Consider the following 18,108-nt stretch of genomic DNA (forward strand, 5'->3'; position numbering starts at 1 on the left):
TTCCAAGAACTTTGAATGTTTCTTCAAATGCAGTCGCAGAAACCATCAAGTGCTGTGATGAAACTGGCTCTCATGAGGACCACCACAGGAAAGGAAGACCCAGAGTTACCTTTGCTGCACAGGATAAGTTCATTAGAGTTAACTTTACCTCAGATTGCATCCGAAAATAAATGCTTCGGAGAGTACAAGTAGCAGACACATCTCAAAATCAACTGTTCAGAGGAGACTGTGTGAATCAGGCCTTCATGGACGAATTGCTGCAGAGAAACCACTACTAAAGGACACCAATAAGAAGAACAGACTTGCTTGGGCCAAGAAACACGACCAATGGACATTAGACCGGTGGAAATTTGTCCTTTTGATTTGATGAGTCCAAATGTGAGATTTTTGGTTCCAACCGCCGTGTCTTTGTGAAACGCAGAGTAGGTGAACGGATGATCTCCACATTTGTGGTTCCCACCGTGAAGCATGGAGGAGGAGGCAAAAGGTGGCAACTTTGAAGAATCTAAAATATATTTTGATTTGTTTAACACTTTTTTGGTTACTACAGATTCCATATGTGTTATTTCATAGTTTTGATGTCTTCACTATTATTCTACCATGTAATATATAGTAAAAAAAAAAAAAAAACCTTGAATGAGTAGGTGTGTCCAAACTTTTGACTGGTACTGTATGTAAATAAGGTATTTCAGTGTTTTATTTGTAATCAATTTTCCCAAAATTCTTAAAACCTGTTTTTGCTTTGTCATTATGGGGTATTGTGATGTCATAATGGGGTATTGTGATGTCATTATGGGGTATTGTGTGTAGATTGATGAGGAACATTTTCTATTTAATCCGTTTCAGAATGATGCTGTAATGTAATAAAATGTGGAAATAGTCAACGGGTCTGAAAACTTTCCGAATGATCACGAAGACACGCACACACACGGAGACAGACACACACACACACAAACATATGAAGGCACATACACACACACACTCTACGTTACGTTATAAAAGCTAACTCTAACCCTTGTAGGAGAAGGAGAGGGAACTGGACACTAGGAATATCTATGCCAACCGCTTGTTGAAACCATCGCCCAGGAACATAGACAACACCACAAAGAGGAAAGGTAGGGTCGCCTGGTGTTAAACGCACTCCAGGGTTAAACGTCCCCCTCCTGTAATTCTCACAGAAACCACTCTTTCACCCCCCAAAAATGTAACACTTTCCCTGGATGCCACTAGTCCTGCTCAACTAAATAAATGTTGAAGTCACTCCAAGAAAACTATTGAGGTAAATGTATTTAATAATTTGTCATTTAGAGAAAGTGATGTTGTTTATATATATATATATATATATATATACCAGTAGGGGAGCCTAAAGATATATTGTTTAATTTATATATATATACCAGTAGGGGAGGCTAAAGATATATTGTTTAATATATATATATACCAGTAGGGGAGGCTAAAGATAATAATCATCCACAGTTAGAGAGAAGAAATTGTAATAAAAAAATTGTACTAAAATGTGAAGTTTGGTTGCACCCTACTGCTCTGTCTGTCTGTCTGTCTGTCTGTCTGTCTGTCTGTCTGTCTGTCTGTCTGTCTGTCTGTCTGTCTGTCTGTCTGTCTGTCTGTCTGTCTGTCTGTCTGTCTGTCTGTCTGTCTGTCTGTCTGTGTTTACGTGAACCTATACTGTGTGTCTATAGGCCCCAGTAAGTCCAGCTCTAAGGCAGTACAGACAGTGAACGAGAACTTGAGTCTAGACTTCCCGTCACCGCCCCCGGCCGTCACCGACGGCAACTATCACTACAACGACCAAGCCCCTGATGACTACCTGACACTCAAGCCAGGTGTCTCTGGTACACCTTACAGCTCTAGGGTGAGTCACAAATAGTACCCTACTTGCCTACAAATAGTACCCTACTTCTCAACTTGCCTACCTGGTTAAATAAAGGTGAAATAAATAAATTAAACATCACTGAGTAACTAACCAGGTTTAGACTATTTGTTCGTTCGACATGGTGGGTATGTTGTGTGGTCCTCCCACTACGACTTGGGAAGCATGCTATAGGCTACAGATGAAATAAGTTATGATGAACTTCACAGGGTGGTGAAAGTGCACGGTGATGAGTTTGATGCTCCTTTCTAATACATTTTGTGGGTCTTATTCTGGTGACATGAGGATTTGATGCTTGGCTGCCATTTGACAAATAAACATAATATCACTCTTATAATGTAGGTAGCCTACCTGCACTGTATCTGCGAGCTGTTGGCTAGAGCGCACGCGCCAAGACCAGAGAGGGCACTCTCACTATACCATTTTACATTTTAGTCATTTAGCAGACGCTCTTATCCAGAGCGACTTACAGTAGTGAATGCATACATTTCATTTCATGTATTTTAAAAAAAAATGTCGTACTGGCCCCCCATGGGAATCGAACCCACAACCCTGGCGTTGCAAACACCATGCTCTACCAACTGAGCCACAGGGAAGTCTATATAACACAACATATACCAAGACCAGAGTGGGCACATTTTCTATTTAACGCAACAGTTTTTTTGACAAAACCATCAGTAGAGTTGAAAATGCGATGGAAACCAAATTCACTTGGATTTTTCATTTGGTACATGGGAATTTAACCGCAAAAGTAATTTTTAAGTCCATTTGATGGAAACTGGTAGGAAAATGTTTTATGCACATTTCTGAATATTTGCATGAAAATCTGTACCAAATTGTATGGAAACCTAGATACTGCCTCCTTATTTTCAAGCTTAGTGGTGGCTGCATCATGGTATGAGTATGCTTGACATCGTCAAATACTGGGGAGTTTTTCAGGATAAAAAGATACGGGATGGAGCTAAGAACAGGCAAAATCCTAGAGGATAACCTGGTTCAGTCTGCTTTACACCAGAGACTGGGAGAGGAATTAACCTTTCAGCAGGACAATAACCTAAAACACAAGGCCAAATCTACACTGGAGTTGCTTACCAAGAACACAGTGAATGTTCCTGAGTGGCCAAGTTACAGTTTTGATTTAAATCTGCTCAAAGATCAATGGCAAGACTTGAAGATTGCTGTCTACCCATGATCCCCCAACATCAAATCAAATCAAGCTTTATTTATACAGCACATTTCAGGCATGGAATGCAACGCAATGTGCTTTACAGCAGGGAAAAAAAACTATAAAAATCAATGAAACTAAAATCTGAAATATTTAATACACAACAAACATAACATAAAAATAAAAAAAATAATGACACAATTATTGGGATAGTTAAAAGGCCAGAGGACCTGAGGGACCTACTGAGTACATAACTTAAAAGCATGTCTGACATGTATTGGGGTGAACAATCGTGGATTGATTTAAAAACCAATAGAAGAATCTGGTCTTGGTCAGTGCCCGTGCTGCAGCATCCTGTATGTTTTGTAGTTGACCAATGGAGAGCATTACAGTAGTCAAGCCTGCTTGTAACATTGTGACATTGACAGAGCTTGAAGAATAAAATAAATAAATAATAATGGGCAGATATTGACCAATCCAGGTGTGTAAAGCTCTTATAGACTTATCCAAGAAGACTTGCTGTTGTCACGTTCTGACCATAGTACGCTTTTATTTTCTATGGTAGAGTAGGTCAGGGCGTGACAGGGGGTTTTGTCTAGTTTATTTATTTCTATGTTGGTTCTAGTTTCTTTTTTCTATGTCATTTTTTTGGGATGATCTCCAATTAGAGGCAGCTGGTTATCGTTGTCTCTAATTGGGGATCATATTTAAGTTGTTGGTTTTCCCACTAGGTTTCGTGGGAGATTATTTTGAGTAAGTGTATGTTGCACCGCTTCGTCACGGTTTGTTTTGTTCATTAGTTTATTTGTATGTCTTGCATAGTTTCACAGTTATAATAAAATGTGGAACGATACACACGCTGCGCTTTGTTCCCATTCTTCAGACAGCCGTGACAGCTGTAATCGATGCCATACTCGGGGAGCTGAATACTCGGAGAGCTGAATACTCAGGGAGCTGAATACTTATGCAGCGACTATTTGAGTTATTACATTTTTATAAATATATTTTTTTTAATTAAATTTTTCTTCCACTTTGCCATTACAGACTATTTTGTGTAGATTGTTGAAAAGAATTAAACAATTAAATCAATTTTAATTCCACTTTGTAATAAACTTTTTAATCCCACAATAAAATGTGAATGAATCCAAGGGGTCTGAATACTTTTGCAAGGCACTGTAGTATACTACTTTTGCAGCCTTTTCCCTATATATTTCACCTGTTTCCCTATATTTTTACCTGTTTCCCTATATATTGCACCTGTTTCCCTATATATTTCACCTGTTTCCTTATATAACCCACCTGTTTCCCTTTATATTTCACCTGTTTCCCAATATATGACACCTGTTTCCCTATATATTGCACCCGTTCATATTTGCACCTTTGGTTAGTTGAGGAGTTCTTGGAGGAACCTTTAATGGGTTCCTAGAGGAACCCTGGAGTGGAGGCGTGGCTTAGTAGGGGCGTGGCATTGAAATAGATAATAGATCTGTTTTTGGCCACCCGTTAGAGTAAATGCCATTCCTGTTAATCTGTTCTGTTGTATTGTCATCACATGTTAAAGTTAAACACTGGCAATTTTGTAGCTTCAATGATGCTAACAGAGGTGTATGGGGCTCCCGAGTGGCGCAGCGGTCTAAGGCACTGCATCTCAGTTCAAGAGGCGTCACTACAGTCCCTGGCTCGAATCCAGGCTGTGATTGGGAGTCCCATAGGGCGGTGCACAATTGGCCCAGCATCGTCTGGGTTGGGCCGGGGTAGGCCGTCATTGTAAATAATAATTTGTTCTTAACTGATTTGCCCAGTTAAATAAAGGTTAAACAAAGTTTAAATAAAGGTTAAATGTCAAAAAAATGTATGAGTTTCTCAAGAGCCTATCATGCTATCAGAGGTGTATGAGTTCCTCAAGAGCCTATGATGTTAACAGAGTTCCTCAAGAGCCTATGATGCTGCTAACAGAGGTGTATGAGTTCCTCGAGCCTATGATGCTAACAGAGGTGTATGAGTTCCTCGAGCCTATGATGCTAACAGAGGTGTATGAGTTCCTCAGGAGCCTATGCTGCTAACAGAGGTGTATGAGTTCCTCAGGAGCCTATGATGCTAACAGAGGTGTATGAGTTCCTCAGGAGCCTATGATGCTAACAGAGGTGTATGAGTTCCTCAAGAGCCTATGATGTTGCTAACAGAGGTGTATGAGTTCCAATACAAATCACAATGTTGGAATAGTTACCACTTTATTACTGTATGTAATCAGCTATGTTAATATTATTCATATTATATTAGAATATGTAATATGCATGTTCCAGGAACACTTTAAGTTGCAGTGTACAAAAACATTTACGCTAACGGGTGACCAAAAATTACTATCTGAAAGCCATACCTCCAATAAGCCACTCCTCCAATCTGATAGGCTGCTACCTCTATAATATATAAATAAAAAAGGTAAAAAATGTAACCGTTTCCACTGGTTTTGAACAACTTGTTGATGGAATAACCAAGATGTCCATATGGATGTGCTCTCTTCCTCTCTCCCCCTCTCCCTTTGTCTCGCTCTCTCTCCTTCTCTGGACAGGAGGTTGACGTAGCAGAGCGAAGGCCGAAGGAGACTGAGGAGAGAAAGGAGAGAGAGGAGCGAGAGAGGGTAGAGAAGGAGAGAGAGAGGGAGAAGCAGAGGAATGACCCAGAGTTGGACACACTTGAGGAAAAGAACAAGAGACTGAGAGATGGTAAGAGAACTACAACCACGACAGAACCACGTGTAAACATATCCTGAATGTACTCTGACCAATAGCACCACGTATAAACATATCCTGAACGTACTCTGACCAACAGCACCACGTATAAACATATCCTGAACGTATTCTGACCAACAGCACCACGTATAAACATATCCTGAACGTACTCTGACCGACAGCACCACGTATAAACATATCCTGAACGTACTCTGACCGACAGCACCACGTATAAACATATCCTGAACGTACTCTGACCGACAGCACCACGTATAAACATATCCTGAATGTACTCTGACCAACAGCACCACGTATAAACATATCCTGAATGTACTCTGACCAATAGCACCACGTATAAACATATCCTGAACGTACTCTGACCGACAGCACCACGTATAAACATATCCTGAACGTACTCTGACCGACAGCACCACGTATAAACATATCCTGAATCGTACTCTGACCGAACAGCACCACGTATAAACATATCCTGAATGTACTCTGACCAACAGCACCACGTATAAACATATCCTGAATGTACTCTGACCAACAGCACCACGTATAAACATATCCTGAATGTACTCTGACCAACAGCACCACGTATAAACATATCCTGAATGTACTGTGACCAACAGCACCACGTATAAACATATCCTGAACGTACTCTGACCGACAGCACCACGTATAAACATATCCTGAACGTACTCTGACCAACAGCACCACGTATAAACATATCCTGAACCATACTTCTCTCTCTCTCTCTCTCTCTCTCCACAGGCTGGGAGAAAGAGGAGGAGGAGAGTAAGAGGCGGCTCTATAAGGAGGAAGAGAACAGGAAGAGGCGTGGCCAAGTCCAGGAAGAGGTTGCGAGGCGGAACCAAGAGGCGCTAGCCAGTCAGGAAGTGGCGGAGGCAGAGCGTCGCAGGAAGGAGCAACTATTGGCAAAGCTGAGGGAAATTGACAAGCAGAACGAGCCACCCCAGAACGCTGGGCTGTTCTCCGAGGTTGACCCAGAACCCCTAGAGTCTAGCTCAGGTTCCACTGCACGTTCTCCTCCACGGTTCTCCGACCCACGGAACCAGAACCCTTCCATCTTCAGCTTCACTGAGCCGGAGGAGATGGGCGGTCTGCGTGGGGGGGCGGGGAGCAGGGAGGGGGGCAAGTCAGGGCGAGGGGGGCCAGAGAGCGGTTTGGGTCCAGGGGCGGGGACAGGAACTGGGAGGAGAGGGGTGAGGGCTCAGAACTCAAACGAGGACCTGGCTTTCGGTAGCTACGCCCCGTCCTTTGGACGGCCGGCCCCACGAGGGGGTACAGGCTTCCCAACCCCACCCCCTCCCTCGGCTCTGGACGCGCTGCTGGGGCGGTCAGAGAGAGAGAAGGAGAGAGGAGGCCTAGGACCAGGTCTGGGAAAGGAGAGGAAATCCACTTTGTTGCAGCAGCTCTTTGGCCCCCCATCCAGTCCCTCCCCGATCTCCGACAGCCCCCCAGATGTCCTCCTTAGCCCTCCCACTTCCACCCTCACCGGTCCCCGCAACTGCAGAGAAGGTTTTTTTCCCTTTGAGCACAAGTCCCCTGCCCCCGCAGGTCCCCTTGCACCTTTCCTTTCCTCCCTCCACGTGACCGAGAGCAGGCCAACCGTACGAGCCATTGCGTCCTTCGACGACGACATCGAGGAACTCAAACTTTGATCAAATCAATTTTTTTTTCAAATGATTCGTCTGTTGAGTAGGAACTCGCGGTCTGATTAGTCAACGAAGGAGGAAGTGACACTTGGATTTGGCCGTTGAGGCTGTTAATCACTATACTAAGGGTGGACCCGGTGGTTGGGTTTTCACAGGGTTTTAAAAGCACTAAGTCATATTTGTTATGATATCAGATAAATCTAAGCCTGGTTATGGACTGTTTAATCTGATAGATAAATGTCTCTGTGTGTGTGTCAACATCATGTGTGTATGTTGCTCAGGGGAGTCTGTAAAATCAGGGAAGAACGTCAACGTTTTCAGACAGACTTAGGCTCCGTCTCAAATGGTGCCCTAATGAAGACAGCTGTATCGTTGACAGCTATAACGTTGACAGCTATAACGTTGACAACTTTAACGTTGACAACTTTAACGTTGACAACTTTAACGTTGACAGCTGTAACGTTGACAGCTATAACGTTGACAGCTATAACGTTGACAACTTTAACGTTGACAACTTTAACGTTGACAGCTTTAACGTTGACAGCTATAATGTTGACAGCTATAATGTTGACAGCTATTACGTTGACAGCTATAACGTTGAATGATGCCCTGATAAAGCATCTATAACGTTGACAACTTTAACGTTGACAGCTTTAATGTTGACAGCTGTATCGTTGACAGCTGTAACGTTGACAACTTTAACGTTGACAACTTTAACGTTGACAGCTATAACGTTGACAACTTTAACGTTGACAGCTATAACGTTGACAGCTATAACGTTGACAGCTATAACGTTGGCAGCTTTAACGTTGAATGATGCCCTGATGAAGCATCTATAACGTTGACAACTTTAACGTTGACAGCTTTAATGTTGACAGCTGTATCGTTGACAGCTGTATCGTTGACAGCTGTAACGTTGACAACTTTAACGTTGACAACTTTAACGTTGACAGCTATAACGTTGACAACTTTAACGTTGACAGCTATAACGTTGACAGCTATAACGTTGACAGCTTTAACGTTGACAACTTTAACGTTGACAACTTTAACGTTGACAGCTATAACGTTGAATGATGCCCTGATGAAGCATCTATAACGTTGACAACTTTAACGTTGACAGCTGTAACGTTGACAGCTTTAATGTTGACAGCTGTATCGTTGACAGCTGTAACGTTGACAGCTTTAGCATTGACAGCTTTAGCGTTGACAGCTTTAACGTTGACAGCTGTAACGTTGACAGCTGTATCATTGACAGCTATAATGTTGACATCTGTATCGTTGTCAGCTGTAAGGTTGGTTATTGAATTGTTGCATCAGAGATACACTATCTATACAAAAGTATGTGGACAGCCCTTCAAATGAGTGGATTTCACTATTTCAGCCACACCCGTTCCTGACAGGTGTATAAAATTGAGCACACAGCAATGCGATCTCCATGGACAAACATTGGCATTAGAATGGGCCTTACTGAAAAGCTCAGTGACTTTCAACGTGGCACCGTCATAGGATGCCACCTTTTCAACAAGTCAGTTCGTCAAATTTCTGCCCAGCTAGAGCTGCCCCGGTCAATTGTAAGTGCTGATATTGTGATGTGGAAATGTCTAGTAGCAACAACGGCTCAACAGCAAAGTGGTAGGCTACACAAGCTCACAGAACGGGACAGGCGAGTGCTGAAGCGCGTAGCGCATACAAATCGTCTGTCCTCAGTTGCAACACTCACTACCGAGTTCCAAACTGCCCCTGGAAGCAACATCAGCACAATAACTGTTAGTCAGGACCTTTAGGAAATGGGTTTCCATGGCCGAGCAGCCGTACACGAGCCTAATATCACTATGCGCAATGCCAAGCGTCGACTGGAGTGGTGTAAAGCTCGCCGCCATTGGACTCTAGAGCAGTGGAAACGAGTTCTCTGGAGTGATGAATCACGCTTCACCATCTGGCAGTCTGACGGACGAATCTGGGTTTGGCGGATGCCAGGAGAATGCTACCTGCCCCAACTGTAAAGTTCGGTGGAGGAGGAATAATGGTCTGGGGCTGTTTTTCATGGTTCGGGCCCCTTAGTTCCAGTGAAGGGAAATCTTAAAGCTACAGCATACAATGATATTCTAGACGGTTCTGTGCTTCCAACGTTGTGGCAACAGTTTGGGGAAGACCCTTTCTTGTTTCAGCATGACAGTGCCCCTGTGCACAAAGCTAGATCTATACAGAAATGGTTTGTCGAGATCGGTGTGGAAGAACTTGACTGGCCTGCACAGAGCCCTGACCTCAACCTCATCGAACACCTTTGGGATGAATTGGAATGCCGACTTCGAGCCAGGCCTAATCACCCAACATCAGTGTCCGAATGGGAGCAAGTCCCGGCAGCAATGTTCCAACATCTAGTGGAAAGCTTTCCCAGAAGAGTGGAGGCTGTTATAGCAGCTAAGGTGGGACCGAATCCATATTAATACCCATGATTCTGGAATGAGATGTTGGACAAGCAGGTGTCCACATACTTTTGGTCATTTAGTGTACTTGAGTGTGCAGCTATTCCTTTTATTTTAAAGTGTGCATCAAATGGCACTTTTTTCCCCATATTTGGTGCACTACTTTTAACCAGCCCCATCAAGCTCTGGCCAAAGTAGTGCACTATATAAGGAATAGGGTGCCATTTGGGACTACCTAAGTCGGAGCCCTGAAAAGGTCAAAGGGTACAGACTTGTTTGGCAGTTAGGCTTCAAAATTATAGAGCTCTTTTAATTTGCTCTTAACCCTCATGAGTCAATTACCAAAATCGAATTAGCATAATACAAAAATCCCCATAAAAAAAAAAATCTGTCTGTTAATGCTTGAGATATGTCTGGGTGGCCGAGCTAATAACGGTGTTTGTCAGACCAGGAGACATCCTGAAAAATCGGTCTTCTCACAAAAACATGTGTAGGCTACGTGCTAATATGACCCCTCTGTGGAAAGGTGAGTCTCTCACGAACACGTTTATGTATGTTGTGTTGCTCTAGGACACCCAAGGGGTTAAATATGTGTCAAAAATAAAATAGTTTCCTGATCTTTCTTATATCTCTGATATAGGACATACCTTTAGAGTTTGTTTTTTTTTGGGGGGGGGGGGACTATCTGTTGTTCCATGTATGAATCTGTTATTCAAAGTGCTTCTCTGGGCTAATAGCAGTAAGGCCAAATGTAATGTTTCATAATTTTAATATATATATTTTTTTATACATAGGTATGACCAACTTAAAACAATTGCATATGTTAGCTTAGTAGAACACCCCCCTCAGTCTTAACCTCTAAAGCCGTGGTCACCAATCGATCGCGATCTCCAAGGCATTTCTAGTCGATCGCCAAACATTTCTGCACAAAAAAACAACGATAAAAGCCTTGTGTTCCTATTTTTTTTATATTAGTCCAGGGCTGTTGATGGTAGGTGCAGCCAATTCAGCTTCCCTGCGTCCCGGATAGGCAAACTGTTGCCATTTCATGTGTCTGAAGGTTACAATCTCTGTCTTCCAGGTGGGCCTGGAGAGAAAATCAAGTGCACTATGCTTACCGCTGGCCAATCAGATTGCTCAGATGACCGAGTCTGCAGTGACGTTGCAGGCATAAAAGAAAGATACGGCAAAATTGATACCGTGACATTTGAAAACGTTTAAAACCACGACTAGAGAGAGACTGTCAACGAATACAGCAAAGAGCTGCTGTTTTTATCAGTGACTTCATGTTTCAGCACTGTCAACACTTTGTATTCAACACTTTTATCAGCCATAAAATGTGCGTTCTTCCTATTTCCACTCAGCGCTACAACAAGCAGGGCATCAGTAATGAACGAGTAGGAAAGTGTATCTATAGGCCTGCGTTGTTGTTATTTATAGCGGCTTGGGTCTTTTTTAATATCAAGGAATATTTCACTTTGTTCATAGGAGTAACAACATGAATTTGTGCACGAGGCAGAAATAGTGCGACTCGAGTTTCGCCATCAGTTGGAAGATGGTGGCCCTTTTGGGTCATTGTCAGTGGAGGAAAGGGAGAGAGGAGGGATGTTGAGAGACGGACCCCTCAGTCTGCTGCTCTCTCCCTCCGCTGATGCAGATGCAGGCACCATCAGCCCAGTAAAATAAAAAACGGAATTATTTAAATGTATACTCACTAAGATGTGTCTCACAAGTAATACAACAATGGATCTATTACCGGTGAGATCGTATAGCCTACCTCAAATTTTGAAATATATATATATTTTTTTAAATATCCGATACAACAATGCATTGGCAGGTAAATTCAAGCAAAGCCAGTATGCAGTGATAATGTATTGGGTCTGTAGCTTACTGCACAAACCTCATTAACTACAGAACTGTTTTTAATTGGTTAATGTTACATGGGCTTACATTTGTTTAAGTCATGTTAATAAAATAACAGAGCGGTAGATCTCAACATGCATTTTGACTCAGAAAGTGATCTTGACTCAGACAAGGTTGGTGACCACTGCTGTAAAGGGTTAACTTTCCTCGCGTGTGTGTGTGTGTGTGTGTGTGTGTGTGTGTGTGTGTGTGTGTGTGTGTGTGTGTGTGTGTGTGTGTGTGTGTGTGTGTGTGTGTGTGTGTGTGTGTGTGTGTGTGTGTGTGTGGATGGGTTCATCAGGTCTGTGTTCCAAAATGGCACCCTATTCCCTATAAGAGCGGTTCACATACTTGTTGTGTCCGGGGACCCCTTTTTGTAAATTCATCAGGGACCACCTCCGAATCAGAACACTACTCGAGTCAGTTAAAATTAGGAGTTTTACAATGACTCTGGCAGCAGTGCACGGCCAGACGAACCAAGTCTAGGGCCTTGGAAGGAACATTTTAAAGACCCTTGGCAACGGACAGAATATGTTGCCGTTTTTATTTCTACACATTTTGTTGTCGTTGTTGTTGTTGCAGCTTTAAAGTTAATATTCAGTTTTAAAGCTTAAATTACAGTGCATTTATGTAAAAAATAAATACATTTTAGGGGGAATACAACACATATTAAGTTTAAAAATGGATAATTGGTGGAGTACTGTGGATACCAACATCCCTGTGAGCTTCTCAGGATCATGTGGCCCAGGGTTAAGAACAGAGTACTGTGGATACCAACATCCCTGTGAGCCTCCCAGGATCATGTGGCCCAGGGTTAAGAACAGAGTACTGTGGATACCAACATCCCTGTGAGCCTCCCAGGATCATGTGGCCCAGGGTTAAGAACAGAGTACTGTGGATACCAACATCCCTGTGAGCTTCCCAGGATCATGTTGTCCAGGTTTAAGAACAGAGTACTGTGGATACCAACATCCCTGTGAGCCTCCCAGGATCATGTGGCCCAGGGTTAAGAACAGAGTACTGTGGATACCAACATCCCTGTGAGCCTCCCAGGATCATGTGGCCCAGGGTTAAGAACAGAGTACTGTGGATACCAACATCCCTGTGAGCTTCCCAGGATCATGTTGTCCAGGTTTAAGAACAGAGTACTGTGGATACCAACATCCCTGTGAGCCTCCCAGGATCATGTGGCCCAGGGTTAAGAACAGAGTACTGTGGATACCAACATCCCTGTGAGCTTCCCAGGATCATGTTGTCCAGGTTTAAGAACAGAGTACTGTGGATACCAACATCCCTGTGAGCCTCCCAGGATCATGTGGCCCAGGGTTAAGAACAGAGTACTGTGGATACCAACATCCCTGTGAGCCTCCCAGGATCATGTGACCCAGGGTTAAGAACAGAGTACTGTGGATACCAACATCCCTGTGAGCCTCCCAGGATCATGTTGCCCAGGTTTAAGAACAGACATGGTAGATAATAATATGACATTGTATTTTTTTGAATTACACCCTCTAAATGGTATTATTCCACGGATCTCTTGGCCCACATTTGTTTAATCTGTTGTTAGTAATATTCATAAAAATAAAAATAAATAATGTAATATTTTGAGAACTAGCTGTGGACTCCCTGCAGTACGTAGACCCCCTGCAGTACGTAGACCCCCTGCAGAACGTAGACCCCCTGCAGTACGTAGACCCCCTGCAGTACGTAGACCCCCTGCAGAACGTAGACACCCTGCAGAACGTAGACCCCCTGCAGTACGTAGACCCCCCTGCAGTACGTAGACCCCCCTGCAGAACGTAGACCCCCTGCAGTACGTAGACCCCCTGCAGAACGTAGACCCCCTGCAGTACGTAGACCCCCCTGCAGTACGTAGACCCCCCTGCAGTACGTAGACCCCCTGCAGTACGTAGACTCCCTGCAGAACGTAGACCCCCTGCAGAACGTAGACCCCCTGCAGTACGTAGACCCCCTGCAGAACGTAGACCCCCTGCAGTACGTAGACCCCCCTGCAGTACGTAGCCCCCCTGCAGTACGTAGACCCCCTGCAGTACGTAGACCCCCTGCAGTACGTAGACTCCCTGCAGAACGTAGACCCCCTGCAGAACGTAGACCCCCTGCAGAACGTAGACCCCCTGCAGTACGTAGACCCCCTGCAGTACATAGACCCCCTGCAGAATGTAGACCCCCTGCAGAACGTAGACCCCCTGCAGTACGTAGACCCCCTGCAGTACATAGACCCCCTGCAGAATGTAGACCCCCTGCAGAACGTAGACCCCCTGCAGTACGTAGACCCCCCCTGCAGTACGTAGACCCCCTGCAGAACGTGGACCCCCTGCAGTACGTGGACCCCCTGCAGTACGTGGACCCCCTGCAGAACGTAGACCCCCTGCAGTACGTAGACCCCCCTGCAGTACGTAGACCCCCTGCAGTACGTAGACCCCCTGCAGAACGTAGACCCCCCTGCAGTACGTAGACCCCCTGCAGTACGTAGGGCTCTACTCTACATAAAGAATAGTCCATAGGGCTCTGCCCTACATAAACTCAGCAAAAAAAGAAACAGCCCTTTTTCACGACCCTTTCTTCAAAGATAATTCTTAAAAATCCAAATCCACAGATCTTCATTGTAAAGGGTTTAAACACTGTTTCCCATGCTTGTTCAATGAACCATAAACAATTAATGAACATGCACCTGTGGAACGGTCGTTAAGACACTAACAGCTTACAGACGGTTAGGAAATTAAGGTCACAGGTATGAAAACTTAGGATACTAAAGAGGCCTTTCTATTGACTCTGAAAAACACCAAAAGAAAGATGCCCAGGGTCCCTGCTCATCTGCGTGAACGTGCCTTAGGCATGCTGCAAGGAGGCATGACGACTGCAGATGTGGCCAGGGCAATAAATTGCAATGTCCATACTGAGACAGCGCTACAGGGAGACAGGACGGACAGCTAATCGTCCTCGCAGTGGCAGACCACGTGTAACAACAACTGCACAGGATCGGTACATCCGAACATCACACCTGCAGGACAGGTACAGGATGGCAACAACAACTGCCCGAGTTACACCAGGAACGCACAATCCCTCCATCAGTGCACAGACTGTCTGCAATAGGCTGAGAAAGGCTGGACTGAGGGCTTGTAGTCCTGTTGTAAGGCAGGTCCTCATCAGACATCACCGGCAACAACGTCGCCTATGAGCACAAACCCACCGTCGCTGGACCAGACAAGGCTGGCGAAAAGTGCTCTTCACTGAGGAGTCACGATTTTGTCTCACCAGGGGTGATGGTCGGATTCGTGTTTATCGTTGAAGGAATGAACGTTACACCGAGGCCTGTACTCTGGAGCAGGATCAATTTGGAGGTGGAGGGTCCGTCATGGTCTGGGGCGGTGTGTCACAGCATCTTCGGACTGAGCTTGTTGTCATTGCAGGCAATCTCAACGCTGTGCGTTACAGGGAAGACATCCTCCTCCCTCATGCGGTACCCTTCCTGCAGGCTCATCCTGACATGACCCTCCAGCATGACAATGCCACCAGCCATACTGCTCGTTCTGTGCGTGATTTCCTGCAAGACAGGAATGTCAGTGTTCTGCCATGGCCAGCGAAGAGCCCGGATCTCAATCCCATTGAGCACGTCTGGGACCTGTTGGATTGGAGGGTGAGGGCTAGGGCCATTCCCCCCAGAAATGTCCGGGAACTTGTAGGTGCCTTTGTGGAAGAGTGGGGTAACATCTCACAGCAAGAACTGGCAAATCTGGTGCAGTCCATGAGGAGGAGATGCACTGCAGTACTTAATGCAGCTGGTGGCCACACCAGATACGGACTGTTACTTTTGATTTTGACCCCCCCTTTGTTCAGGGACACATTATTCAATTTCTGTTAGTTACATGTTTGTGGAACTTGTTCAGTTTATGTCTCAGTTGTTGAATCTTGTTATTTTCATACAAATATTAAGTTTGCTGAAAATAAACGCAGTTGACAGTGAAAGGACGCTTCTTTTTTTGCTGAGTTTATAAGTATATGATAATATCCCATAGGGCTCTGCTCTACATAGATAATAGTCCATATGGCTCTGTTCTACATAGATAATAGTCCATAGGGCTCTGTTCTACATAGATAATAGTCCATAGGGCTCTGTTCTACATAGATAATAGTCCATAGGGCTCTGTTCTACATAGATAATAGTCCATAGGGCTCTACATAGATAATAGTCCATAAGGCTCTACATAGATAATAGTCCATAGGGCTCTGTTCTACATAGATAATAGTCCATAGGGCTCTGTTCTACATAGATAATAGTCCATAGGGCTCTGTTCTACATAGATAATAGTCCATAGGGCTCTGTTCTACATAGATAATAGTCCATAGGGCTCTGTTCTACATAGATAATAGTCCATAGGGCTCTGTTCTACATAGATAATAGTCCATAGGGCTCTGTTCTACATAGATAATAGTCCATAGGGTTCTACTCTACATAGATAATAGTCCATAGGGCTCTATTCTACATAGATACTGGTCCATAGGGCTCTGTTCTACATAGATTATAGTCCATAGGGCTCTGTTCTACATAGATAATAGTCCATAGGGCTCTACATAGATAATAGTCCATAGGGCTCTGTTCTACATAGATAATAGTCCATAGGGCTCTGTTCTACATAGATAATAGTCCATAGGGCTCTGTTCTACATAGATAATAGTCCATAGGGCTCTGTTCTACATAGATAATAGTCCATAGGGCTCTGTTCGACATAGATAATAGTCCATAGGGCTCTATTCTACATAGATAATAGGATGCACAGCAAAACCACTATATACAGTTGAAGTGGGAAGTTTACATACACTTAGGTTGGAGTCATTAAAACTATTTTTTTTAACAACTCCACAAATTTCTTGTTAACAAACTATAGTTTTGGCAAGTCGGTTAGGACATCTACTTTGTGCATGACACAAGTAATTTTTCCAAAAATTGTTTACAGACAGATTATTTCACTTATAATTCACTGTATCACAATTCCAGTGGGTCAGAAGTTTACATACACTAAGTTGACTGTGCCTTTAAACAGCTTGGAAAATTCCAGGAAATGATTTCATGGGTTTAGAAGCTTTTTATAGGTTAATTGACATCATTTGAGTCAATTGGAGGTGTACCTGTGGATATATTTCAAGGCCTACCTTCAAACTCAGTGCTTCTTTGCTTGACATCATGGGAAAATGAAAAGAAATCAGTCAGTGCTGAGTGGCCTTTCAGGTTATGTCGATATAGGACTCGTTTTACTGTGGATATAGATACTTTTGTACCCGTTTCATCCAGCATCTTCACAAGGTCCTTTGCTGTTGTACTGGGATTGATTTGCACTTTTCGCACCAAAGTACGTTAATCTCTAGGAGACAGAACGCGTCTCCTTCCTGAGGGGTATGACGGCTGCGTGGTCCCATGGTGTTTATACAGTGAGGGAAAAAGTATTTGATCCCCTGCTGATTTTGTACGTTTGCCCACTGACAAAGAAATTATCAGTCTATAATTTTAATGATAGGTTTATTTGAACAGTGAGAGACAGAATAACAACAAAAAAATCCAGAAAAACGCATGTCAAAAATGTTATAAATTGATTTGCATTTTAATGAGGGAAATAAGTATTTGACCCCTCTGCAAAACATGACTTAGTACTTGAGGGCAAAACCCTTGTTGGCAATCACAGAGGTCAGACATTTCTTGTAGTTGGCCACCAGGTTTGCACACATCTCAGGAGGGATTTTGTCCCACCCTTCTCCAAGTCATTAAGGTTTCGAGGCTGAAGTTTGACAACTCGAACCTTCAGCTCCCTCCACAGATTTTCTATGGGATTATGGTCTGGAGACTGGCTAGGCCACTCCAGGACCTTAATGTGCTTCTTCTTGAGCCACTCCTTTGTTGCCTTGGCTGTGTGTTTAGGGTCATTGTCATGCTGGAATACCCATCCATGACCCACTTTCAATGCCCTGGCTGAGGGAAGGAGGTTCTCACCTAAGATTTGACGGTACATGGCCCCGTCCATCGTCCCTTTGATGCGGCGAAGTTGTCCTGTCCCCTTAGCAGAAAAACACCCCCAAAGCATAATGTTTCCACCTCCATGTTTGACGGTGGGGATGGTGTTCTTGGGGTCATAGCCAGCATTCCTCCTCCTCCAAACACGGCGAGTTGAGTTGATGCAAAAGAGCTCCATTTTGGTTTCATCTGACCACAACACTTTCACCCAGTTGTCCTCTGAATCATTCAGATGTTCATTGGCAAACTTCAGATGGGCATGTATATGTGCTTTCTTGAGCAGGGGGACCT

At 44.0% G+C, this 18,108-nt stretch overlaps 1 protein-coding gene across 2 annotated transcripts in view; it reads left to right on the plus strand.

Annotated features, from left to right (window-relative positions):
• lca5 (lebercilin LCA5) overlaps positions 1–15,779 on the plus strand; it is a 31,007-nt gene extending 15,228 nt beyond the window's left edge. For both annotated transcript variants that reach the window (XM_082961607.1, XM_082961609.1), the window contains exons 7-10: positions 1,022–1,115; positions 1,698–1,870; positions 5,623–5,776; positions 6,560–15,779. In XM_082961607.1, the coding sequence (XP_082817733.1) occupies positions 1,022–1,115; positions 1,698–1,870; positions 5,623–5,776; positions 6,560–7,470 (1,332 nt within the window). In that variant the 3' untranslated portion in view covers positions 7,471–15,779. The remainder of the gene's footprint in view (positions 1–1,021; positions 1,116–1,697; positions 1,871–5,622; positions 5,777–6,559) is intronic.
• Positions 15,780–18,108: the final 2,329 nt, after the last annotated feature.

This window comes from Salmo salar, chromosome 15, assembly GCF_965601325.2.
Source record: "Salmo salar chromosome 15, fSalSal1, whole genome shotgun sequence".
Taxonomy (NCBI): Eukaryota; Metazoa; Chordata; class Actinopteri; order Salmoniformes; family Salmonidae; genus Salmo; species Salmo salar.